The sequence below is a fragment of the Somniosus microcephalus genome, unplaced genomic scaffold (assembly GCF_052327205.1).
Source record: "Somniosus microcephalus isolate GS21.2 unplaced genomic scaffold, FLI_Smic_1.0 unresolved_chr4, whole genome shotgun sequence".
NCBI classification, from domain to species: Eukaryota; Metazoa; Chordata; class Chondrichthyes; order Squaliformes; family Somniosidae; genus Somniosus; species Somniosus microcephalus.
Window position 1 is genome coordinate 34989761 of NW_028225182.1, and position 27570 is coordinate 35017330.

At 49.0% G+C, this 27570-nt stretch overlaps 1 protein-coding gene across 3 annotated transcripts in view; it reads left to right on the forward strand.

Annotated features, from left to right (window-relative positions):
• neurl4 (neuralized E3 ubiquitin protein ligase 4) overlaps positions 1-26474 on the forward strand; it is a 115637-nt gene extending 89163 nt beyond the window's left edge. For 2 of the 3 annotated variants that reach the window (XM_085977284.1, XM_085977286.1), the window contains exons 22-29: positions 491-649; positions 3887-4066; positions 6794-6887; positions 7541-7648; positions 13177-13321; positions 14170-14282; positions 18202-18364; positions 23432-26474. In XM_085977284.1, the coding sequence (XP_085833410.1) occupies positions 491-649; positions 3887-4066; positions 6794-6887; positions 7541-7648; positions 13177-13321; positions 14170-14282; positions 18202-18364; positions 23432-23636 (1167 nt within the window). In that variant the 3' untranslated portion in view covers positions 23637-26474. The remainder of the gene's footprint in view (positions 1-490; positions 650-3886; positions 4067-6793; positions 6888-7540; positions 7649-13176; positions 13322-14169; positions 14283-18201; positions 18365-23431) is intronic. The other variant, XM_085977285.1, reaches the window with a different exon arrangement.
• Positions 26475-27570: the final 1096 nt, after the last annotated feature.

A 27570-nucleotide genomic window follows, 5' to 3' on the forward strand; every position in this document is an offset into this window, starting at 1 on the left:
CTTCCCTCTCTAGCCCATGGCCGCTGGGGCCAATTGCAGCAACCCAACTGCTTCCATGGTTGAGATCAGCTGGCACAACACATTGAATCTGGGACTCGCCGATCAGTGTGGTTCAGCTTCACCCCTCCGAAGCGCTGAAACAAACACAGTCGCAGCAGGAGGAGGCCATTCAGGCTTCCCCCGGGCCTGTTCCGCCATTTAATTAGATCACGGCTGTTCTGTATCTGAACTCCAATTTACTCGCCTTAGCCCCGACCCAACAAATTTATCAATCTAAAGTCTTGAAAAGCCCCGGCATCCACAGCCCTTTGGGGAAGAGAGTTCCAGATTTACTGTTTGTGTGGAAAGATTGCTTCTTGATTTCACTCGTTGCACGGCTTAGCTCTAATCTTAAGATCATGCCCTCTTGTTCTGGTCACCAGAGGATAGTGATCAGGAGTGTAGAAAACCATTAATTATGTGTGTTTTTTTTTTACGTATTTCTCCTCAGATTCAGATTGATCGTTTAAACTCGCAGTGGACCTCTTCACTCTCATTGGGCGTGATTGGAAATTGCCCCGAGAGGTTTAATTTCCCGGGCACGGCCTCCTCGATCAAACGTTCTGCTTGGCTGATCCAGAGGGACTCTGTGTTTCATAATTCCTTAAAGGTGAGAACGATGAGCTTTCCATTGCTACGCTTGTCCTCCCTCACCCCAAAGGCCCTGGCCTGATTCTGTAGCGCAGTCAACATCCGCTCTTGCAGCGTGCTGGATAATCCTTATTCTTTTAATAACCGGATCATCAAAGCTAGAGACAGTAATATGTCGGACCATTAACTAGATTTATTATTGTTTCAAAACGTTCATTTTATGACTACATTCAGAGCAGTACAAGGAGTCCTACATCTAGATACTCGCGCGTAAAGAACTCCACGGGAATCGTGAGCGATTTCCTGTCCAGGCCGTTCAGGATGCTTGAAGGGAGTTGAAGCTCCTAACTGATTTGTTTTGTATTGCTCTTTCTTTACCATTTTAAAAACAAACATACATTGTCTGATTCTTGCTACATTTTAATGTTATCTCCTTATTCGTATATCTCCAAATTTGCAGACAACACAAGGCTGGGTGGGAGGTATGCTGTGAGGTGGATGTTGTGCAACACCAGTACGATTTGGACAGGTTGGGTGATTGGGCAGAAACATGGCAGATGCAATATAATGTGGATAAATGTGAGGTTATCCATTTTGGTGGCAAAAACAGGAAGGCAGATTGTTATTTGAATGGCAATAGATTGGGAGAAGGGGAAGTGCAAAGAGACCTGGGTGTTCTTGTGCACCAGTCGCTGAAGGTAAGCATGCAGGTGCAGCAGGCGGTTAAGAAGGCAAATGGTATGTTGGCCTTCGTAGCGAGAGGGTTTGAGTACAGGAACAAGGATGTCTTGCTGCAGTTGTACAGGGCCTTGGTGAGACCGCACCTTGAGTATTGTGTGCAGTTTTGGTCGCCTTATCTGAGGAAGGACGTTCTTGCCATGGAAGGAGTGCAGTGAAGATTCACCAGGCTAATACCTGGGATGGCAGGAATGACGTATGAGGAGAGATTGGGCTTGTACTCACTGGAGTTTAGAAGATTGAGAGGGGATCTCATCGAAACCTATAAAATTCTGTCAGGCTTGGACAGACTAGATGCAGGAAGGATGTTCCTGATGGCCGGGGAGTCCAGAACTAGGGGTCATAGTCTAAGGATAAGGATGAGGAGGAATTTCTTCACCCAGAGAGTGGTGAACCTGTGGAATTCTCTACCACAGAAGGCAGTGGAGGCCAATTCATTAAATATATTCAAGAAGGAGTTGGATATATTTCTTAAGGCTAAAGGGATCAAGGGATATGGGGAGAAAGCAGTGACAGGGTACTGAGTTTGGATGATCAGCCATGATCGCATTGAATGGCGGAGCAGGCTCGAGGGGCTGAATGGCCTACTCCTGCTCCGATCTTCTATGTTTCTATGTGTTATCTCCCAGTACCGACGTGGTTCCCGTTCGCCCTCGCCCCCCCCCCCCCCCCCCCCGGGTCCCGATGTGCTCCCAACGTGGTTTGTCGTTTTCCCACCCCACCAGTCCCGACGTGGTCTCCACTTTCCCCCCCGCCCTCCTCCCAGTCCCGACGTGTCCCACCAGGTGTCTCTTCCCCCCCCCCTCCCCCCTTCACCTTTGCTTCTTATCTTTGCTATTCCTGAAGTGTCACTGTGATCAAAAGGCAGGATCTGTGACCCCACAGTTTAAACCAATTCTGATCTCGTGGTTTAACCAGAATTCCTACATTAGCCGTTCTGTCTTTGTTCCAGTTAAAAACAACATCTACGTTCTTACAAGCAGCAGGAACCCTCACACACATAAATATGTTTTTTTAATAAAAACAGGACATGCTGGAAATACTCAGCAGGTCAGGCAGCATCACAGAAACCCCACAGTGCAGATAGAGGCCATTTCGGCCCATCGAGCCTGCACCGACACATATCCCACCCGATCCCCATAACCCCTATACCAACACATATCCCACCCTATCCCCGTAACCCCACGTATTTAATCCCCCTAACACTAAGGGTCAATTTATCATAACAGAGTTGACGTTTCAGGTCGATGACCCTTCGTCAGAACTTTTTCAGACCCTTTCAGATTTCCAGCGTCCGCAGTATTGTGCTTTTATATATTTTTAACGATCTTTCCCTAACTCAAAACCACTCAGGCTGGATGTGGTGCCCCAGCTATTGCACTAGCAAGACTCTACGCAGCTTGTATCTTGGACCCTCCTGGCATGTGTGGTTCAGGAAAGATGACTTGACTTGTGAGCCGTGTTTTGTTCCCCCTGCCCAGTACGTTCCTCTTCAAACCACACGTGCACAAATCGCTCAAAGTAGCGACACAAGTTAACGAGGCCATTTAAAAAAAAAAAAAAAAAGCAAACCAAGCATTGGGGTTCATTTCTAGAGGGATAGAATTGAAAAGCAGAGAAGTGATGTAGGGCAGTCCAAAACTAGCAACCATAAATAGAAGATAGTCACTAATAAATCAAATGGGGAATTCTACACAGCGAGTTACCTGTATTATAATTTGGAATGCACTGGTTTGAAAACTGATTCAATTCAAAAGGGAATTGGGAAAATACTTGCGGGGGAAAAATTTGCAGGGCTATGGGGAAAGTGTGAGGGGGGAGTGGGACTAATTGGAGAGCTCGTTCAAAGAGCCCGCGCAGGCACGATGGGCCGAATGGCCTCCTTCTGTGCTGTAAGATTCTATCGGTTAGGATCATAAGTTGCAGCATGGAAGGAGGCCATTTCGGCCCATCGTGTCCGCGCCGGCCAACAAAGAGCTATCCAGCTCTTGGTCCGTAGCCCTGCAGGTTACAGCATCCCAAGTGCACATCCGAGTACTTTTTAAATATGGTGAGAGTTCCTGCCTCTCCCACCCTTTCAGGCAGTGAGTTCCAGACCCCCACAACCTCTGGGTGAAGAAATTTCCCCTCAAATCCCCACTAAACCTTCCACCAATTACTTTAACTCTGTGCCTCCTGGTTTTTGACCCCTCTGCTAAGGGAAATAGGTCCTTTCTATCCAATTTATCTATGCCCCTCATAATTTTATACACCTCAATAAGGTCTCCCCTCAGCCTCCTCTGTTCCAAGGAAAACAGACCCAGTCTTTCCTCATAGCTAAGATTCTCTATTCCCTACTGGGCACAGATTGGAAATTGCCCCAGGCATCCTTATTGGTCTGTGAAGCTCAGTAGCACAGTTGGTGATGCCAGTGGGGCGTGACTGCTTAACTGTTGGCCAATGTAACCCATGAAATAAAGGGCATTCCAGAGTTGTGTATGGTGTGTGTTTATTTCTTCCCTGATTTTTGTTTTGTTAGATTTGTGACAATTATGGCCCCAACCTGGACACGTGCCCCGAGGGAACCGTTCTTGGACTCCTGGTGGACAACACACACAGTCTGCACCTGTTTGTGAATGGAATGGACCAAGGTGCGGCTGCCCAAGACATTCCCAACCCGTGTTTCGTAGTCATTGACCTGTACGGCCAGTGTGAACAGGTGAGTGGCTCCGCTGTGTTAGAGCGGGGAGGCCTGGAATCTTCTTCACTAAACTGAACTGAATCTCAATGGACCAACCCCCTCCCAATCACTCCCATTATATACAATCTCAATAGACCAGCCCCCATTATATATAATCTCAATGGACCAACCCCCTCCCAATCACTCCCATTATATACAATCTCAATGGACCAACCCCCTCCCAATCGCTCCCATTATATACAATCTCAATGGACCAACCCCCTCCCAATCACTCCCATTATATACAACTCAATGGACCAGCCCCCATTATATACAATCTCAATGGACCAACCCCCTCCCAATCGCTCCCATTATATACAATCTCAATGTCTTCACTCATAGGAACAGGAGGAGGCCATTCAGCCCCTTGAGCCTATTCTGCCATTCAATGAGATCATGGCTGATCCGTATCTTGGCTCCATCCACCCGTCTCGGCTCCATATCCCTTAATACCCCTGTCAGCAAAGATTTATCGATCACAGATTTAAAATTATTAATCGAGGTGGCATCTACTGCTTTTTGTGGAAGGGGGTTCCACATTTCTGTCATCCTTTTGTGTGAAGAAGTGTTTCCTAACTTCTCTCCTGAATGGCCTGGCTAGGATTTTAAGGTTATGTCCCCTTGTCCTCGACTCCCCCAACAAAGTTTCCATCTACCCTCTCAATTCCTTTCAAAATCCTAAAAACCTCAATCACTTCACCCCTTAACCTTCTATATTCCAGGGAATACAAGCCTAGTTTATGTAATCTCTTATCATAATCCAACCCTTGGAGCCCTGGTAACATTCTGGTGAATCTGTGCTGCACTCCTTTCGAGGTCAATATATCCTTTCTATGGTGCGGTGCCCAGAACTGTACACAGTACTCCAGATTTGGTCCAACCAGGGCTTTGGGTAGCTGTAGTAAAACCTCCTACCCTTTGCATTCTAGCCCTCTAGGTATAAATGTTAATATTCCATTAGCCTTTTTGATTATTTTTTGTACCTGACCGCTACATTTTAGTGATCTGTGTACATGGACCCCTAAATCTCTCTGGACCTCCACTGTTCCTAGCTTTTCGCCATTTAAATAACACTCGAATTATCCTTTTTTTGGTCCAAAATGGATGACCTCGCACCTACCTGCATTGAAATCCATCTGCCACAGTCTCGCCCACTCGCTTAATCTATCAATGTCTCTTTGTAATTTTATGCTCCCATCTCACACTACTTACTATACATGGTGTGGAGATGCTGGTGTTGGACTGGGGTGGACAAATGTAAGAAGTCACACAACACCAGGTTATAGTCCAACAGTTTTATTTGAAATCACAAGCATTCGGAGCGCTGCTCCTTCATCAGGTGAAGTGGAGAGATGCATAAAGACACAGCTTATATAGTCAGAGAATAATGCCAGATGATTACAGGTAATCTTTCTAACTGCCATTTATCACACCTCGGCAGAGAGATAATCACAGCAATCAAAGGTGTGAATGGTGTCCAAACAGGTTAGTCAGACTCCTGACTCGCGTCGTCGTTGGCTTGTTCTCTCTACACAGATGCGACCGGACCTGCTGTGATTACCAGCAAAAAAAATGTTTTTTTGTCTTTTTTTTGTTTTTCATACAGACCCCAGCATCTGCAACATTTGACCCCTTGTGACCCCACCTCATTGTTCTTTGATGTAATGTTTTCCTGACTAACCTGTTTGAACACCATTCACGCCTTTGATTGCTGTGATTATCTCTCTGCCGAGGTGTGATAAATGGCAGTTAGAAAGATTACCTGTAATCATCTGACATTATTCTCTGACTATATAAGCTGTGTCTTTATGCATCTCTCCACTTCACCTGATGAAGGAGCAGCGCTCCGAAAGCTTGTGATTTCAAATAAAACTGTTGGACTATAACCTGGTGTTGTGTGACTTCTTACATTTACTTACTATACCACCAATCATCGGCAGACTCGGATATATGGCTCTCTATTGTATTATCTTAGTCATGAATAAATATAGTGTATAGTTGAGGTCCCAGCACAGATCCTTGTGGGACACCACGTCATTTCCTTCCAATTTGAGTACATACCCATTATCCCGTCTCTGTCTTCTACCACCTAACCAGGTCAATAATTTGCCATCAAATCCATGAACTTTAATTTTAGCCAACAGTCTCTTGTGTGGAACCTTATTGAATGCCTTCTGGAAGTCCATATAAACCAAATCCATAGACATTCCCTTGTCTGCTACTTTATACTTCCTCAAAAAATTTGTTAGACACGACCTACCCTTTACAAATCCATGTGGCCTCTCTCTAATCAGCTCAAGTTTCTCTTAAGTGCTCAGTCACTCTGTCCTTAATTATAGATTCCAATAACTTCCCCACAACAGATATTACACTAGCTATAAATTCATGGTTTTTCTCTCTCACATTTCTTAAATAATGGGCTTAGATTTGCAATTTTACAATCTAACGCGACAATTTCTGAATTGAGAGAGCTTTGAAAGATTCTGGTTCAAGTATCTGCAGTTTGCTCATCTGCTTCCTTTAAAACCCTCTGTATCTAACTTGTGGTTTTGATTGGGATTTCTGACAATGGGTCAAAACTAAAGTTCCATTTCCTTCGTAACCTCCCTCGCTTTAAGTCCCAAATTTTGGGGGGAAAATGCTAAGTCGCGCTCTCAATCTAAATCTCAGGATGCCCCGAGACTAATGCGTCTTAATGTCTGGCAGGTTACCATAGTGACCAATGATGTCATGGCCATAGGTGGGGACGGCGGCCATTTACGTTGCCAAGGTGATGTGGAAAAGGCCGATGTGGTTGATGGTAAGTGAATGTGGTCCCGATGTGTTTGGTTTCAGATGACCTTTTGGTGTGGGTGGCAATAGAGGAGCATCGTTTCAGCCTCATGAACCTTTCATTTAACCCTGAACTATCTGCACAAACCATTATTTCTCCGGCCAGGGCAAAAGAAAGAAAGACTTGCATTTGTTTAGCACCTTTCACGACCTTCAGGACGTCCCAAAAAGCTTTGCAGCCAATGATGTATTTTTGGACTGCAGTCACTGTCGTAATGTAGGAAACACTGCAGCCGATTTGCGCACAGCAAGCTCCCACAAACAGCAATGTGATAATGACCAGTTAATATGTTTTAGTGATGTTGATTGGCCAGGGCACACCGGGGAGAACCCCCCCCCCCCCCCCCCCAAGCTCTTCTTCGAAATAGTCTCTGGAGTGGAACATGAACCCACAACCTTCTGACTGCGAGGCGAGAGTGCTACCCACTGAACCACGGCTGACGTACGCGGTGAATGCCAGCGGGCTATCTGATGGGGCGAGCCTCGCGGCTCAATTCCGTCTCCTCCGGGCATCCAACTGCCCATTCGCCACTGTTGCCTCCCCATCTGCCTCCCCCATCCCCCGTACCTTGTCTCCAATGGTTCACCCACTGAGATCTCTGCTCTGCTCTTCTTTCCCAGGTATCAAGGAGAATCTGTGCTGGACACCACCTCCTGAAGTGAATCCCATGAAAACGTGTGAATATCAGGCGCTTTGTGCCAGGTTTAAGGAGCTCCTTCCTCTGCCAGGTGAGACGAGTCTTAATATATTGGGGCACCTCGTTGAACATCAGTCACCGTGGTCGAGAACGCTGCTAGATTGTCGGAGCATAGTTAGACTGAGGGAGCGAAGGCGCTCCACAGTTTTCAGGTCCTGGGAAGGAACGAGTTAGAATAGGAGACAGTGCGATCGACACAGGAAGGAGGAAGGGTGTGTAGGGATTGGATGGATCATAGGACCAGGAGTAAGCCGTTCCGCCCCCTTGAGCCTGTTCCGTCATTCAATCAGATCATGGCGGATTAACACCGTAACTCCCACTTATCCGCCTTTGCTCCATATCCCTTGAAGTCCTTACCCAACAAAAATCTGTTGCTAATCGATCTAGAAGTTGAGCCCCAGTATCCACAGCCTTTTGGGGGAGAGAATTCCAGATTTCCACTACCCTTTGTGTGGAAAGAGTGGTTCCTGATTTCTTTCATAAACGGCCTAGCTCTAATTTTAAGATTGTGCCTCTTGTTCTGGATTCCCTCACCAGAGGAAATTGAATCCTGTATCCCTACATTATCGAATCCCTTTATCATTTTAAACCCCTCAATGAAATCACCCCCCAACCTTCTAAAATCAAGGGACTACAAGCCCAGTTCATGCAACCTGTCCTCATAATTTAGGCCACATCATCATTCTGGTGAATCTGCGCTGCACCCCCTCCAAGGCCAATACATCCTTCCTGAGGTGAGGTGCGGTGCCCAGGACTGAACGCTGTACTCCAGAGGGGGTCTCACCAAGGCTCTGTACAATGATCACACTTCAGAGGAATTCATTAGTGAAACACTGCGGCAACCTGAGGATTGATTAGGCACCATATACAGGAAACTTTCTGATATCCGGCACCGACGGGACCGAGCTGGTGCCGTAACATCAAAAGTGCCGGACATACCAGAGTTAATGTTTAAACATAGGAACTGAGAAGCTCCGTGTGAATCAACAAACCCTGTTGCAGCTTCAAAACAGTCAGCTGCAGCTGCAAGCGTCTGTAGCTGAAGCTGTTGCTATAGCTACAGACCTTGCAGTGCTTGACTGGGGGGGAAAAAAAGCAACGAGAACTAAAAAAAAACATAGAAAACAGCTCCTGATTTTTGCCGTTAGATCGAGTATTCCGGACATATAACCTCCGGATAAACCAAAGTTTCCTGTAAATGTTAATGAATTTGTTCTAAACATAAGAAATAGTCGGCAATTCGGCCTCTCGAGCCTGCTCCGCCATTCAGTAAGATCATGGCTGATCTTCTACCTCAACTTCACCCTCCTGCACTATCTCCATATCCCTTACCTTCGAATGCAAAAAATCTATCGATCTCTGTCTTAAATTTACTCAACGACTGAGCATCCACAGCCCCTCCGCGGTAGAGAATTCCAAAAATTCACCACCCTCTGAGTGAAGAAATTTCTCCTCATCTCAGTCCTAAATGGCTGTCTAGGGCTGACTATGCCCCCTAGTTCTAGTCTCCCCAGCCAGGCGAAACATCCTCTCAGCATCTGGCCTGTCAGGCCCCTTAAGAATTTTATACGTTTCAATGAGATCACCTCTCATTCTTTTAAACTCGAGGAAATTTAGGCCGAGTCTACTCAATCTCTCCTTGTAGGACAATCCCAGGAATCAGTCTAGTGAACCTTTGTTGCACTCCCTCTATGGCAAGTGTATCCTTCCTTAGGTAAGGAGACCAAAACTGTACTCCAGGTGTGGTCTCACCAAAGCCCTGTATAATTGAACTAAAACTTCTTTACTCTTGTACTCCAATCCCTTTGTAATAAAAGCTAACGTACATTTGTTTCCCAATTGCTTGCTGTACATGCATGTTAATTTTGTGATTCTTCTACAAGGACACCCAGGTCCCCCTGAACACCAACATTTCCCAGTCTCTCTCCTTTTAAGAAATATTCTGCTTTTCTATTTTTCTTACCAAAGTGGCTAACTTCACATTTCCCCACATTATACTCCATCTGCCATGTTCTTGCCCACTCACTTAACCTGTCTATATCCCTTTGCGTCCTCCTCACAGCTTACATTCCCACCCAGCTTTGTATCGTCGGCAAACTTGGATATATTACACTCGGTAGCCCCTGACATGAATCAGTCATTCATGAAAGAAAGACTTATGAAATAATACTGAGCGGCCTGCGGGTGGCGCTGTCCAGGGAGAGTATAAATACTCTGGCACGGGCCCAGCTTGCGCAGGACATTCTTAACGGGAACTAGTGAAGGACACAACTAGACCTCCATGTTGTAAAACCAAGTGCCTAGTAGTTTTTTTACGTCAGCCCCCATGAAGGATTCTCATGTGGTGAGCCACGCTCCATTGGAATATGGTGATATTGTCCGTGGACAACACCACAAGTGATTTGCTGCAGAGTTTTACATAGTATTTACAGCATAGGAACAGGCCTTTCGGCCCAACTGGTCTATGCCGTTTATGCTCCACATGAGCCTCCTCCCACCCTACTTCATAACTGTCTTAAAAATATGTAATTCTGTAGAATGGATACAATCCACGTTGAGCCGGACGCAATGATCAACACCTTGCATTTATATAGCACCTTTAACGTCGTAACATGTCTCTGGCGCTTCACCGAAGCGTTAGCAGACAAAATTTGACACCGAGCCACATGAGGACAGACTTGGTCAAAGAGGTAGGTTTTAAGGAGAGTCTTCTAGGAGGAAAGAGACGTGGAGAGGTTTAGGGAGGGAATTCCAGGGTTTGGGCCTAGGTAGCTGAAGGCACGGCCGCCAATGGTGGAGTGATTTAAAATCGGGGATGCGCAAGAGGCCAGAATTGGAGGAGCGCAGATATCTCGGAGGGCTGGAGGAGGTTACAGAGATAGGGAGGGATTTGAAAACATGGATGAGAATTTTAAAATCGAGTCGTTGCTTAACCGGGAGCCAATGGAGGTCAGCGAGCACAGGGGTGATGGGTGAACGGGGCTTGGTGCGAGTTAGGACACGGGCAGCCGAGTTTTGAATAATCTCAAGTTTACATAGGGTAGAATGTGGGAGGCCGGCCAGGAGTGCGTTGGAATAGTCAAGTCTAGAGGTAACAAAGGCATGGATGAGGGTTTCAGCAGCGGATGAGCTGAGGCAGGGGCGGAGTCGGGCGATGTTACGGAGGTGGAAATAGATGGTCTTCGTGATGGCGTGGATATGTGGCCAGAAGCTCACCTCGGAGTCAGATATAACACCAAGGCTGCAAACAGTGTGGTTCTGCCTCAGACAGTTGCCCGGGAGAGGGATGGAGTCAGTGGCAAGGGAACGGAGTTTGTGGAGGGGACCGAAAACAATGGCTTTGGTCTTCCCAATATTTAGTTGGCGGAAATTTCTGTTCATCCAGCACTCAATATCGGACAAGCAGTCTGACATAACAACAGAAAATGCTGGAAAAACTCAGCAGGTCAGGCAACATCCGTGGAGAGAAATTTGAGTTGACGTTTCGGGTTGGACCCTTCTTCAAAACTGGAAAGAAAAGAAACTAGATCGGAGGCAGGGCTGCGATCGGACAAAAGAATAAAAGAAACAAAAGAAGTAAAAGAGATTAGAAGCTAGACGCGATGGTGATAGGCTGGGTTTAGGTGTAAAGTGTACTGGCAGGGCAAAAGATAGCTGCCAGGTGTGAGAGAGAAACAAAAGGAAAGGGGGGGGGGGGGAAAGGAGTGGAACAATTACAAGAGAAAATGAAATGGGGGCCGAGCTTATGATCTGAAATTGTTGAACTCGATATTGAGTCCGGAAGGCTGCAGACTGCCTAATCGGAAGATGAGGTGCTGTTCCTGGAGTTTACGTTGAGCTTCCGTGGAACAATACAAGAGGCCAAGGACGGTGAGGTCCGAGTGGGAATGGAGCGGTGAATTAAAATGACAGGCGACCGGAAGCTCCGGGGTCACCCTTACGGACTGAACGGAGGTGTTCCGCAAAGCGGTCACCCAATCTGCGTTTGGTCTCCCCAATGTAGAGGAGACCGCATCGTGAGCAGCGAATACGGTATACTAGATTGCGAGAAGTACAAGTAAATCGCTGTTTCACCTGGAAGGGGTGTTTGGGGCCCTGGACAGTGGGAAGGGGGGAGGTATAGGGGCAGGTGTTACATCTCCTCCGCTTGCACGGGAAGGTGCCAGGCGAAGAGGAAGGGCTGTTTGGGGTGATAGAGGAGTGGACTAGGGTGTCTCAGCGGGAGCGGTCCCTGCGGAATGCTGAAAGGGGAGGGGAGGGGAAGGGAAGATACGTTTGGTGGTGGGATCACTTTGGAGGTAGTGGAAATGCCGGAGGATGATCCGTTGAATGTGGAGGCTGGTGGGGTGAAAGGTGAGGACAAGGGGAACCCTGTCGTGGTTCCGGGAGGGAGGGGCAGGGGTGAGGGCAGAAGTGCGGGAGATAGAACTGACACGGTCGAGGGCAGTGTCAACCACAGTAGAGGGGAATCCTCGGTTGCGGAAAAAGGAAGACATGTCTGAAGCACTGGTGTGGAAGGTGGCGTCGTCGGAGCAGATGCGGCGGAGGCGGAGAAACTGGGAGAATGGAATAGAGTCCTTACAGGAAGCGGGGTGGGAGGAAGTGTAGTCCAGGTAGCTGTGGGAGTCAGTGGGCTTGTAGTAAATATTGGTCGATAACCTATCCCCAGAGATGGAGACGGAGAAGTCGAGGAAGGGAAGGGAAGAGTCAGAGATGGACCATGTGAAGGTGAGGGAAGGGTGGAAATTGGAGGCAAAGTGAATGAAATTGTCAAGTTCGGGGCGAGAGCAGGAAACGGCACCGATACAGTCATCAATGTATCGGAAAAAGAGGTGAGGGAGGGGACCCGAGTAGGACTGGAACAAAGATTGTTCCACATAGCCCACGAAAAGGCAGGCATAGCTAGGACCCATGCGGGTACCCATGGCAACACCTTTGATTTGGAGGAAATGAGTGGAGTTAAAGGAGAAGTTGTTCAATGTGAGAACAAGTTCAGCCAGGCGGAGGAGGGTGGTGGTTGATGGGGACTGGTCGGGCCTCTGTTCAAGGAAGAAGCGGAGCGCCCTCAGGCCATCCGGGTGGGGGATGGAGGTGTAGAGGGATTGTACGTCCATGGTGAAAAGGAAGCGGTTGGGGCCAGGAAACTGGAAACTGTTAAAGTGGCGGAGGGCGTCCGAAGAGTCGCGGATGTAGGTGGGAAGAGACTGGACAAGGGGAGAAAAGATAGAGTCAAGATAGGAAGAGATAAGTTCTGTAGGGCAAGAACAGGCTGAAACGATGGGTCTACCAGGGCAGTCCTGTTTGTGGATCTTGGGAAGGAGGTAGAAGCGGGCTGTGTGGGGTTGGGGAACTATGAGGTTGGTGGCAGCAGGGGGAAGATCTCCAGAGGAGATGAGGTCAGTGACAGAGGAAATCGGTGATGGGGGTGGGGGGAAGGTGAAGAGAATTGGAGGGGGGCCGGGGGTGGGTGGTGGCGGGAGGACGAGCAAGAGAAGGAGATTGACCTCTACAGTGACTCGTATGGTCTCTCGTTGCCATGACGCTGCGCTTGCATTGCAGACGGCTACTTCAACGAGGAGCTGAAGTGCAACTTGTGCTACTGTGAATCCTGCCACAAGTTGCGCGGGGACGAGGCTTACTACAAGCGAGGCGACCCACCCAAGGACTACGCCCTCCCGTTCGGGTGGTGCAGGTTTGCACTCAGGTAAGCGGTCGAGGTCAGTGGGGGGGGGGCGCGAGGGTCACGGCGCCGGTCTGTCTGAACGCACTCGGCCACAGCACACACCGGGAGAGTTGACCCATTTGAAGGCCAAAGGAACCTTGCTAGATTTAATCAGCAGGGAAGGGACCGCACCGATCCTTCCTTCCATGGAAACTGGTGGGGGTGTTGGGTCATGTTTCAGTGTCGGTCACAGGGCAACTGTCTCGCTGTAAAGCTGGTCATTTAAGTGCCTGTCCCACCTCAGGATGACGACCTAGTTCTGTTGCCGTTAACCCGTAGGGAACGGTAGCATAGTGGTTATGTTACTGGACTAGTAATCCAGAGGCCTAGATTAATCAGCAGACGTGAGTTCAAATCCCACCACAGGCTGCTGGGGAATTTAAATTCAATTAATTAAATTAATCTGGAATTAAAAGCTAGTATCAGCAATGGTGACCATGAAACCACCGGATTGTTGTAAAAACCCATCTGGTTCACTAATGTCCTTCAGGGAAGGAAATCTGCTGTCCTTACCCGGCCTGGCCTACATGTGACTCCAGACCCATGGCAATGTGGTTGACTCTTAACTGCCCCTCTCTGGTTCAAGAAGGCGGCTCACCACCACCTTCTCGAGAGCAATTAGGGGTGGGCAATAAATGCCGGCCTTGCCAGCGACGCCCACATCCCATGAACGAATAAAAATAAAACCCTGTGGGCTTGTGGCCGCAGCTGTCTTCCATTGGCCGCGAAGCGCTTTGGGACATCCCAAGGACGTGAAATTCGCCGCGCCAATGCAAGACCGTTCTTTTTCGTGTGCGTTGCCTTAACGTGTCGCCTGTTGGGTCCTGCAGGCTGAATCCGCGCTGTGAGGTTGCCAACGTTTACAAAAAGTGGCACACGGCCTACCACGGAACGTGTGTGGGGTCCCTGAGGCGGGCCTTGGATCACGGGGAGCTGGTGTCAGGTATGTGACCGGGAGCAGACTGGGGAGGGTGGGAATCGTTCAAGTTCGAACACCCAGTTAACACTTCGGGAAGATAATAAGATTCCATCGAGCCAACTGACCCAACTCGTCCCATTGTTTAAGCCTGTTGGAATCGCTACCTGTCTCCATGTCATGTCGCAAGCACGGTCCTGTGTGGCGGGGGGGGCGGGTTTTGTGGGCTCTCACGACCCATGCGATGAGGGATTTGGGGGGTGGGGGGAATCGCCCACGCCCACCGGTTGCTGGATGCCAACTCGGAATTGAAACCCAAGCTCCTGTCTCCACTCGCCAGGACTGGCCCGGAGCAAGGTTCGAATCCCCCCCCCCCCACCTTCTGACTCGCTGACGAAAATGCTACCACTGTACATAGGAACATAGGAAGCAGCAGTAGGCCATACAGCCCCTCGCGTCTGCTCCGCCATTCCTGCCCGATCTCCATATCCCTTGATTCCTCGAGAGTCCAAAAATATGTCATCTCAGCCTTGAATTGACGCAACGATTCAGCATTCACAGCCCTCTGGGGTAGAGAATTCCAAAGATTCACAACCCTCTGAGTGGAAAAAATTGCTGCTCATCTCAGTCTTAAATGGCCGACCCCTTATCCTGAAACTATGCCCCCTAGTTCTAGACTCTCCAGCCAGGGGAAACAACCTCTCCCCATCTACCCTGTCAATCCCCTCAGAATCTTAAACGTTTCAATGAGATCACCTCTCATTCTTCTAAACTCCTTAGAATATAGGCCCATTCTACTCAATCTCTCCTCATAGGACAACCCTCTCATCCCAGGGATCAACTGAGTGAACCTTCATTGCACCGTCTCTAAGGTAAGTATATCCTTCCTTAGATAAGGAGACTAAAACTGTGCACAGTGCTCCAGGTGTGGTCTCGCCAAATCCCTGTACAATTGTAGTAAGACTTCCTTACTCTTGTACTTCAACCCCTTTGCAATAAAGGCCAAGATGCCATTTGCCTTCGTAATTGCTTGCTGTACCTGCAGGCTAACTCTTCGTTTCCTGTACGAGGACACCTAAATGTCTCTCAACACCAACATTTAATAGTTTCTCACTATTTTAAAACCCATTCTGTTTTACTATTCTTCCTACCAAAGTGAATAACCTAGCTGTAGGCAAACACGTCCCGGACAGATACAGATGGCAGCACGGTGGCATAGTGGTTAGCACTGTTGCCTCACAGCGCCAGGGACCCGGGTTCAAATCCGGCTTCGGGTGACTGTGTGGAGTTTGCACATTCTCCCTGTGTTGGCGTGGGTTTCCTCCGGGTGCTCCGGTTTCCTCCCACAGTCCAAAGATGTGTGGGTTAGGTTGATTGGCCATGATAAAAAATTGGCCCTTAGTGTTAGGGGGGATTAAATACGCGGGGTTACGGGGATAGGGCTTGGGTGGGATGGCTGTCGGTGTAGGGACCGGGTGCTAGGGTTTGGATGATCAGCCATGATCTCGTTGAATGTCGGAGCAGGCTCGAAGGGCCAAATGGCCTACTCCTGCTCCTAGTTTCTATGTTTATGTTTCTATTACCAAATTATGGGGGGCAGTGGAGTCGGAAACAGCTCAAAAGTAGCAGAATGAGTTGGACAAAATATGGGCAGAAGTATGGCAGATAAGATTTAATGCTGGCAAGTGCAACTCATAGGAAGGGAAATTTATTTTGTTTTTCGGATCTTCGCTCTTCCCTCGGAGAACAGTGTGAAGCAGTGGAAGGATTTGCGGGCTGATTAACCGTCTGGCAGGGTGGCGTATTTGTTGTTTTTGTATCTCCACACTCCCCCCTCGGAGATCAAGAGTGGAAGGATTCTCAGGCTGATTAACAGCCTCAGTCGCGAGGTGAACGCTCCTTCCATGGCCATAACCAACCAATAGCGGTGGTAGGCAAGGTTAGTCCTATATGGCGGGAGCGGTTTAGAGGCTTTCTCGGCCCACACGATGAGGGAGCGGGCCACCCACATCCACCAGACACGAGTATTTCACTGGATGTTAACCCAGAATTCAGAGCTGGGGGGCGGACGGGTGGAGGTCAGTCAATTGTTGAGAGGCAGTGCAGAGAAGAGCCACGAGGCTGGTCCCTAGTGTTGTGGTGGGGGGGGTCTGTGTTACGGGGAAAGAGCCGAGAGACTTGAATTTTTGGGCCTAGAAAGCAGGCTTCTGAGAGGTGATCTTACAGCGGGACATGCAATACTTAAGGGAACGGTAAATGGGAACGGTAAATCTGGAATATTACTTTAAATCTCACATCGAATAGGACAATGATTCAAACTAGCAAAGGGTCAATTAGGACTGATATCGTGGAATTCTTCGTCATAATGAGAGCGAACAAGACTTGGAGTGGACTCAAGGATAGAGAATCATAGGCGAAAACCCTCGAATCATTTAAGAACCAATTGGATGCTCCAGTGGATCCCTACTTTAGGGTCTATCGAGAGGAATGATTTTAAATTGGCTGAATGAGCATTCCTCATCCATAACGGCATTGTAATCTTGAGTAAAGCTCCCTCTACACCGCCCCATCAAACATTCCCAGGGCAGGTACAGCACGGGTTAGATACAGAGTAAAGCTCCCTCTACACCGCCCCATCAAACATTCCCAGGGCAGGTACAGCACGGGTTAGATACAGAGTAAAGCTCCCTCTACACTGTCCCATCAAACACTCCCAGGGCAGGTACAGCACGGGTTAGATACAGAGTAAAGCTCCCTCTACACTGTCCCATCAAACACTCCCAGGGCAGGTACAGCACGGGTTAGATACAGAGTAAAGCTCCCTCTACACTGCCCCATCAAACATTCCCAGGGCAGGTACAGCACGGGTTAGATACAGAGTAAAGCTCCCTCTACACTGTCCCATCAAACACTCCCAGGGCAGGTACAGCACGGGTTAGATACAGAGTAAAGCTCCCTCTACACTGCCCCATCAAACACTCCCAGGGCAGGTACAGCACGGGTTAGATACAGAGTAAAGCTCCCTCTACACTGTCCCCATCAAACACTCCCAGGGCAGGTACAGCATGGGTTAGATACAGAGTAAAGCTCCCTCTACACTGTCCCCATCAAACACTCCCAGGGCAGGTGCAGCACGGGTTAGATACAGAGTAAAGCTCCCTCTACACTGTCCCATCAAACACTCACAGGGCAGGTACAGCACGGGTTAGATACAGAGTAAAGCTCCCTCTACACTGTCCCATCAAACACTCCCAGGGCAGGTACAGCACGGGTTAGATACAGAGTAAAGCTCCCTCTACACTGTCCCATCAAACACTCCCAGGGCAGGTACAGCACGGGTTAGATACAGAGTAAAGCTCCCTCTACACTGCCCCATCAAACACTCCCAGGGCAGGTACAGCTCGGGTTAGATACAGAGTAAAGCTCCCTCTACACTGTCCAGTAATCGTGAGCTATGTGCTGTGTATCTTGTGCTTTCAAATTATCCTAAAGAAATAACAGAAATTCTGGCTTTCTTTTTGACTCCACATTTCTCTTCCCTTTGCCTCCTCACCTCTGCCCCTTTGCCTCCTCACCTTCTCGCCCCATTGCCTCCTCACCTTCTCGCCCCTTTGCCTCCTCACATTCTCGCCCCTTTGACCCCTCACCTTATTGACCCTTTGACCCCTTGCCCCTTTGACCCCTCACCTTCTCGCCCCTTTGACCCCTCACCTTCTCGCCCCTTTGACCCCTCACCTCGCCCCTTTGACCCCTCACCTTCTCGCCCCTTTGACCCCTCACCGTCTCGCCCCTTTGACCCCTCACCGTCTCGCCCCTTTGACCCCTCACCGTCTCGCCCCTTTGACCCCTCACCGTCTCGCCCCTTTGACCCCTCACCGTCTCGCCCCTTTGACTCTTCCACCTTCTCTGCCCTCTTCTCTTCTCAACACCCTCCTCCAAATTAAAGCAGGGAATGCATCGATGTTCTGCACCAAACAGGCAAAAGTGGAGCTGCAGAATGGATATAATGACCCTGAGGAAAACAGCGTGCAGGAGAAGGACATTGTGAAAGTTAACCTCTCGCCGACAATGCGATACGTGGGACTTGACCGGTTCTGTCCTAAAATACAGTAAGTGCTGAGTGAATGTGAACAAACGGTAGAACTAAAACTGTCACTTCAGCAGGGGATAGGGGGGGAGTAAGATGGCTGATCTGCCTGTGCCCAGAGCTCAGATTCGCTGTGCGGATGGTTTGATAGTGTGGCGGTTAGAAACTCCGAGATCGTGAGTTCACATCCCAACGAGGCAACTTGTGAAATTTTTGAATTGAATAAATCTGATGATTTGTGGGCTGGCACCAGATAAGATGGCCGTGGAAACTGCCGGCTTGTCATTAAAACCCAAGTAGTTCACTAATGTTCTGCAGGGAAGGGAACCTGCCAACCTTTTTTTGGACTGGCCTACACGTGACTCCAGTTCCACACTGTGTCGGTGACTCTGAATGCAAGCCACTCAGTTGTACAGATAATTGCACTGAAGCACAGTAGGAGACCCACCACCAGCACCTTTGCAAGGCAACTTGGGATGAGCAACAATGCGGCCATGCCAGCAATACCCACATCTGAGAAGCAGACAAAAAGACTATTTGTAAGTGTTTGCCGATGGCGCCTGACATGAATCAACTGAGCGGCCTACGGGTGGCGCTGTCCAGGGAGAGTATAAATACTCGGGCACAGGCCCAGCTTGCGCAGGACATTCTTAATAGGAACTAGTGAAGGACACAACCAGACCTCCATGTTGTAAAACAGTTGATTAAAGCTTTGTTTAACGCTTAGGCCTAGTAGTTTTCTTCCGTCAGCGCCCATTTCTACTACTCCACCACTGCCCTTCACTCCATGACTGCCCCCATGCTGTCTGGCGTCAAGGCTCGTTTGAGCCAGGACTTTGCCCAGCTCAAGACCGAAGCCACCCAGTTTGACTTTACTACAGAAACTCGGTACTCAAATGCCTCAAATCCCTTTCCCCCCATCCACCCCCCCCCCACCCTCCCGATCTATCCATAACTTGTCTGACCCCAAGCTAAGTCTCACAATCATCAAGACTGCCCATTGCCACCTCCGCAATATCGCCTACCTCCTCCACTCAAACCCTCGCCCGCACCTTCTCCCGGGTTTGACTTCTCTCTCGGTGTCCCTACAGGCCTTCCCAGCTCAACCCTCCGTAGACTGCCAGCTTGTCCAAAAGAAACGTAGAAGATAGGAGCAGGAGTAGGCCATTCGGCCCCTCGAGCCTGCTCCGCCATTCAATGCGATCATGGCACGCGCCCATAAGACCCATGTCCTTGTCCACCTTCATTGGCTTGTCATCCCTCAACACATCGCCCTCCTTTACAAATGCCTCCCCGCCTCTGAAACCTCCCCCAGCCCCACGCTCCTCGCATTCTTCGGTCTTCTGACCCTGGCCTCCTGTGGATTCTCACGCCCTGCCCCAATCGTCGATGAATCCTTCCCGCCATCAGAGACCAGCGCTCTGAAACTCCCTCCCTAAAACCCCAAATCCAAATATGCCTCAATCTTTCTCTATGGGCATCAGTTACCTCTCCTATCTCTTCCAACCCTTGATTGCCGTCTGTTTACCCTAACTCTTTTTTGTGAGGTGCCTTGGGATATTTTGAAAGACTTGCATTTATACAGCGCCTTTCACAACCTCAGGACGTCCCAAAGCACTTTACAGCCAATGAAGTACTTTTGAAGTGCAGTCACTGTTGTAATGTAGGAAACACAGCAGCCAATTTGCGCACAGCAAGCTCCCACCAACAGCAGTGTGATAATGTTGGTTGAGGGATAAATATTGGGCCCAAGACATCAGGGAGAACTCTCCTGATTTTCTTCCGATACGTCCACCCGAGAGGGCAGATGGAGCCTCGGTTTAACATCTCATCCGAAAGACGGCACCTCCGACAGTGGAGCATTTCCTCAGCACTGGCGCTGGGAGTGTCGGCCTGGATTATGGGCTCAAGTCTCTGGAGTGGGACTCGAACCCACGACTTTCTGACTCGGGCGAGAGTGCGACCCACTGAGCCACAGCTGACCCCTTTTTGCTACATTAGCAGTGCCGTAAGAGTACAGGATGTTGTTCTGGTATCTCCCAGCATCCAGCTTGGCTGGGGTGTGCGTGACTGCTTGTGCCGGTACCCGACGCTCCCTATCGAGTGCTCCGCCTGCCTATACCCCGAGTGTGGTATGGCATGACAGTGCAGTTAGGAACGAGCCTACTGCTAGTTAACCTGCTCACTAACCTGCCAAGGAAAAGAATTGACAAGCAAGGAATTTATGGTAAACCTTTATCAATCACTTAGTTAGTTGGGCCTCAGCTGGAGTATTAGAAACATCGAAAAATAGGAGCAGGAGTAGGCCATTCGGCCCTTCGAGCCTGCTGCACCATTCAATATGATCATGGCTGATCCTCTATCTCAATACCATATTCCCGCTCCCTCCCCACACCCTTTGATGCCTTTTGTGTCTAGAAATCTATCTATCTCCTTCTTAAATATATTCAGTGACTTGGCCTCCACAGCCTTCTGTGGTAGAGAATTCCACAGGTTCACCACCCTCTGAGTGAAGAAATTTCTCCTCATCTCAGTCCTAAATGTCCTACCCCGTATCCTGAGACTGTGACCCTCTCGTTCTAGACCCCCCCAGCCAGGGGAAACATCCTCCCTGCATCCAGTCTGTCTAGCCCTGTCACAATTTTATACGTTTCCACGAGATCCCCTCATATTCTTCTAAACTCGAGTGAATTCAGGCCTAGTCGACCCAATCTCTCCTCATACGACAGTCCTGCCATCCCAGGAATCAGTCTGGTGAACCTTCGCTGCACTCCCTCCATGGCAAGTATATCCTTTCTTAGGTAAGGAGACCAAAACTACACACAGTACTCCAGGTGTGGTCTCACCAAGGCCCTGTATAACTGTAGTAAGACATCCTTGCTCCTGTACTCAAATCCTCTTGCAATGAAGGCCAACATACCATTTGCCTTCCTAACTGCTTGCTGCACCTGCATGTTTGCTTTCAGTGACTGGTGTACAAGGACACCCAGGTCCCTCTGTACATCAACATTTCCCAATCTATCACCATTTAAATAATACTCTGCCTTTCTGTTTTTCCTACCGAAGAACTTCACATTTATCCACGTTATACAGCATCTGCCATGTATTTTCCCTCTCGCTCAACTTGTCTAAATCGCCTTGAAGCCTCTTTGCATCCTCCTCACAACTCACAATCCCACCTAGTTTCGTGTCGTCAGCAAACTTGGAAATATTACATTTGGTTCCCTCATCCAAATCATTGATATATATTGTGAATAGCTGGGGCCCAAGCACTGATCCCTGCGGTACCCCACTAGTCACCGCCTGCCACCCTGAAAAAGACCCATTTATTCTTACTCTCTGTTTCCTGTCTGTTAACCAATTTTCAATTGGTGTTGGTCAAGGTTTTGGAGCAGGTTAGCAAGTTGTGAGGAGGACACAAGGAGTCTGCAAAGGGATATAGATCGGTTAAGTGAGTGGGCAAAAATTTGGCAGATGGAGTATAATGTGGGAAAATGTGAGGTTATCCACTTTGGAAGGAAGAATGAAAAAGCAAATTATTATTTAAATGGAGTAAGACTACAAAATGTTGAGGTACAGAGGGATCTGGGGGTCCTAGTACATGAAACACAAAAAGTTAGCATGCAGGTACAGCAAGTAATTAGGAAGGCTAATGGAATGTTGTCCTTTATTGTAAGGGGGATGGAGTATAAAAGTAGGGAAGTCTTGCTACAACTGTACAGGGCGTTGGTGAGACCACACCTGGAGTACTACGTACAGTTTTGGTCTCCATATTTAAGGAAGGATATACTTGCATTGGAGGCAGTTCAGAGAAGGTTCACTAGGTTGATTCCTGGGATGAAGGGGTTGACGTACGACAAAAAGTTGAGCAGGTTGGGCCTATACTCACTGGAATTTAGAAGAATGAGAGGTGATCTTATTGAAACATATAAGATTCTGAGGGGGATTGACAGGGTAGATGCTGAGAGGATGTTTCCCCTAGTGGGGGAATCTAGAACTAGGGGCATGGATTCAGAATAAGTGGTCGCCCATTTAAGACGGAGATGAGGAGGAATTTCTTCTCAGAGGGTCGTGAATCTTTGGAATTCTCTACCCCAGAGAGCGGTGGAGGCGGAGTCAGTGAATATATTCAAGGCGGAGATTGACAGACATTTGTACTACAGGGGAGTCGAGGGGTACGGGGAGAGAGCGGGAAAGTGGAGTTGAGGCCAAGATTGGATCCGCCATGATCTTATTGAATGGCGGAGTAGGCTCGAGGGGCCGACTCCTGCTCCTAATTCTTATGTTTCAAAGGAGGTTTACCAGAATGTTACCAGGGATGAGGGACTTCAGTTTTGTGGAGAGACTAGAGAAGCATTTTTATATATTCGTTCCTGGGATGTGGGCGTCTCTGGCAAGGCCAGCATTTATTGCCCATCCCTAATTGCCCTCGAGAAGGTGGTGGTGAGCCGCCTTCTTGAACCGCTGCAGTCCGTGTGGTGAAGGTGCTCCCAGAGTGCTGTTAGGGAGGGAGTTCCAGGATTTTGGGCCGGCAACGCTGAAGGAACGGCCGATATACTTCCAGGTCAGGATGGTGTGTAACTTGGAGGTGGTGGCGTTCCCATGCGCCTGCTGCCCTTGTCCTTCTAGGTGGAAGAGGTTGCGGGTTTGGGAAATGCTGCCGAAGAAGCCTTGGCGAGTTGCTGCAGTGAATCTTGTAGATGGTACAAGGATTGTTGACCGGGATTGTTCTCCTTAGAGCAGAGGAGGTTAAGGGGAGATTTAATTGAGGTGTTCAGAATCATGAGGGGTTTTAATAAGGGGAAACTTTCGACTGGAAGAAGGGTTGGTAACACAGAGGACACAGATTTAAGATAATTGGCAAAAAATCCAGGGAAAGATGAGAATTTTTTTCTTGCAGCGAGTTGTGATCTAGAATGTGCTGCCTGAAAGGGCAGTGGAAGCGATTCAGTCTTAACTTTCAAAAGGAAATTGGATAAATACTTGAAAAGGATTCATTGGAGAGCTCTTTTAAAGCACAGGCACGATGTGCCGAATGGTAAGATTCTAAAGAATTCTTGTATTTTGTTTTGGCAAATTCTTCCCTTAGGTTCAAGGACCTGAAATCCCAACGACATCATCAGGCGCAAGTGGCCTTCCAGGTGTGCGTGCGGCCGGGGTCGTACAAGGTGGGGCCACAGTCGGTGGGGGCCAGCGAGTCGATCGACCCCAGGTTCAGCAACAGCGAGATTGAGTGGGTCACCAAGGAGAGAGCCTCGACAGTCCTGTACGGCCTGTTGATCCGGGTGGAGTGAAGGATTCCCCCCCCCCGCCCCCCCCCCCTCCCGCCCGCTGCCGCTCGCAAACTTTGAGAGAGAGAGAGCATGAAGCAGACTGGAGGGAGACGATCCCACTTTGGTGCCACGATCCAAGTGCAACAGCAGCAGTGGGGGTAATGGGTGGTGTTGGGACACTGTGGCATCTGCACTTGCACACTTACACAACCGGCTCTCGCCAACGGAACGCTGCACTTTTGACTTTTGTGTCGTCCAAAAGAAGAAGAAAAAACACGTCGAACTAAAACGTTCAGTTGGATTTAATCTTGCGTTTTGGGGAGGGGGTGTTCTTGTTAGGTGGCCCCCGCCCCCAGGTTCCGCTGTGGCAAACTGTTAAAACAAAAAAAGGAAAGAAAAAAAAAAGCTTGGGCATTTTGAACTCTGGAGGGTTCCGCCAACCAGACATCAGAAGCCTGAGGCGCAGGCCCGGACATCGGAAGCCTGAGGCACAGGCCCGGACATCAGAAGCCTAGGCCAAGACATCAGAAGCCTGAGGCATAGGCCGGACGCAACATAGATTTAAAAGAAGAAAATACCTGACGCTGGATATTTCCTCTTTGGAGGGAGCTGGGGGGGGGTGGTTGTTGGGGAGATGGGATCTGAAATGATGGGGAGGGGCACAGAAAAGATGCGTGACTATGTAGTATCGTACAGGTAGCCAGCAGAAGCGCACTCACCCAAGGGACACGCTTACAAATGCTGTATTGACTTTTAAGACGACAGACTTCCTCCAGAAAACCTGTGTACGTGAATGCATGCCCACTGCAGGGATATTTAAAACCGTGTACAGAGTGTGAACTTCTAGGGGTGGGGTGGGGGGCGCGGTAGGGTGGGGGTGGGTGGGGTTTGTTGTAAATGAATGGGGCGCGAGGGGAAGAGAATGGGATTACTTGAATCTCCTACGGCAGTCTGATCTCGGGGAGGAAGAAATAAACCCCCCCCCCCCCCCCCCCCCTGCACACGGCTGATCCAACACGTCGCGGCAAAGACGTCGTTTCCACCGAGGTGGGTTTCACCGTCTGAAGACTAAGCTAGGCAAGCGATCGTTGTCTGCTTTTCCCCCCCCGCCCCCCTCCAACCAGCGGCCCACTGCGGACCAACTTGCGCCCCTTTGTGACCGTCAGGTTTTTTTTTTGCGCTGGGCTCTTTCCAGCCAATTGGCTGCTTGTCGCCTGATGTTTTTGTCATTTTCACCTGGTATTTTTTTTTTAATCTGCAATTTTAAAGACGGGGATTTTAAGAAGAGTACCGCCCAGCCGGAACGGAACTGAATGGAATGGATTACAATTTGATTTGATCTGTCAACTGAATTATGACTTACAGCTGAAGAGCGAGAGAGGGGTGGGGGGGGGGGGGGGGAAACTTGAGAAGCATGGGAAAGATTCAATCGATCAGCAAGACTCCAGCCGCTCCCCCTGCACATTAAAGAGCAGCCTGCAGCGGTCGGAGCGCAATTTGTGGACATGTTTCGGCAACTGTAGCCACACGAACCCACAACCCAACGGCAATAACCGATAAGGACGGCATGCGTTTCATTCGGGTCTCGGCGCGCGCGCGCCGAGTGTCCATTTTAACCCCGTCTGCCTTGCATTTCCCCTTCTGCTCCCCCCCCCCCCCCCCCCCCAGCCTTGCCTCGTCGTGCTGTGGCCTACACACGGGTACACTATCCTCGCGACATGTTGCTTGTTTGATGTATTTCACGCGGCGATTTTATGGAGAGTTTTTGCTGATAGAGAAAGGAGAACGTGTTAACTTTAACCCCGTGTGTGTGTGTGTGTGCGCGCGTGCGTATGTGTGTTGTAACTTATTTCTGTTTAGACTGTAATGTGCAAGAAGCTGAAACGTGATTTGGGGTTTTTGTTAGTTGGTGCGGCAGGAATCATTTTGGTCAGGGACGGGGGGGGGTGGGGGGGGAAGCTGGTGTTCGAAACAGGGCAGCTCCGGGACACATTCCAGACAACCATTTCTGCTCGTTGAACCCTCCATGTTCTGCAGGGAGACTGAAGCGACGCAAGCTCGATCGACCACCTCTGCGACTGTGCACCATCTCTGGTCGCTCTCGACCATGTGGCTAATTTATCCTTTTCAATCGTTAATTTTCTGGCTTGCAAGTCATTATCTGTTTTAAAAAAAAAAAAAAAATTTTGGCTGGAAACAGCAGATCAGAGAATGGGAGTTGGCATTTTTATATTAATAAAAACTAAATGTATAAATATATATATTATATATATATAACGGTCTTTAAACCACTTCGATGAGTCTTTGTAAAAAATAAAAAATAAAAAATCTAAGACTGCAGCCTTGGAACTTTGAATTATAATGTGAGACTACTGCAATTTCCACTGCCTTCTTTCCATCCTTTGAACTTGCTTCTTCAAGTTGGCTTGCAAGCCAGAAAAAAAAGGCTCCTGACTGCTGTGCCACTTTGAACGAGACACAATCCTAGCCTGTTCATCCCAGGGTGCGATTCTTCATCCGGTTTTTTAAAAGTCATTTCTACTCATCACCTCGTAACCACCCGCTTAGGGCTAGCGTGCAGTGCAGTGAGGTGGGTGGATGGGGAAGGGAGCGAGTGAGCTGGGCCCATTGCCTGGGGGAGCACTCCGATGGACGGTGAGACGCTGCTGGTTTTTCTGTGGTGGCCGAACATGCGGGTGGACGAGTCCCGGAAAGTCCAGGAGTTTTTTTTTCTTCCGTTTCCGCTGAGAGACTATTTAACAAAAAATACACAAACAAGCGGTTTAAGATTAAAGACTGTTACTTGTCACACACGGTATCCTTCCGATTCATAAAACGTTACCACAGAAAACAAACAAACATCGTGCTGTGCTCCGATTTCTTTTTGTGCGAATGAGCGAGTGCTGGCAACTGACTACATCGCCTGGGTATACCCCACGTGCCGATGAGGGAGGCTGTTCTACCCACCCAACTCGTCCTGCCCGAGAGCGTCATTCCCCCACGAGGAGTACAGTGGTTCAAGGAGAAGACCTATTCTACCCCCCCCCCCCCCCCTTCCTCAGGCCACAGAGGGATGGGCAATAAATGTGGCCGCTCCAGCATCACCTGGAAATGAATTTTTAAAAAACCTATTCTAGAATGATTCGAGTTTTTGCCTCCACTACTCTACCCAGGTAAAGAAAGACTTGCATTTATACAGCGTCTTTCACAACCACAGGACGTCCCAAAGCGCTTTACAGCCAATGAAGTACTTTTTGGAAGTGTAGCCAATTTACGCACAGCAAGTTCCCACAAACAGCAATGTGATAATGAGACCTTCCCCCCCCTCCCCTGTTCCAATAATACCACGGTATCTTTTGCATCCACCTGAGAGAGCAGATGGGGCCTCAATTTAACGTCTCAGCCGAAAGATGGCACTTCCAACAGTGCAGCACTCTCCTGGCGTGTCGGTCTAGATTTTTGTGCTCAAGAGTCTGGAGCGGGACTTGAACCCACAACCTTCTGAATCCAAGGCGAGGGTGCTACTAACTGAGCCACAGCTGACACTTTTTTTTAAACACAGCAGGAAAAGAGGAAACTAGTCAGGCCCTCGAGCCTGCTCTGCCATTTAATTAGGTCATGGGCCTTAACTGTAACAACTCCATCTGCCCGCTTGGTTTCATAACCCTTAACACAGAAATCTAGCGATCAGAGTTTTGAAGTTTTCAATTGACCCTTAACCTCAACAGCTTTTTGGGGGTGGGGGGGGGGAGCGTTCCCGATTTTCATTACCCTTTGTGTGATGAAGTGTTTCCTGACATCTACTCTGAACGGCCTGACTCTAATTTTAAGTTTAGGCCTCTGCCCCCCCTCTGTTCTCGATTCCTCCACCAGGGGGCGTAGTTTCTCCCTATCTACCCGATTACAACAGTGACTCCACTTGAAAAGTCCTTCATTGGCTGTAAAGCGCTTTGAG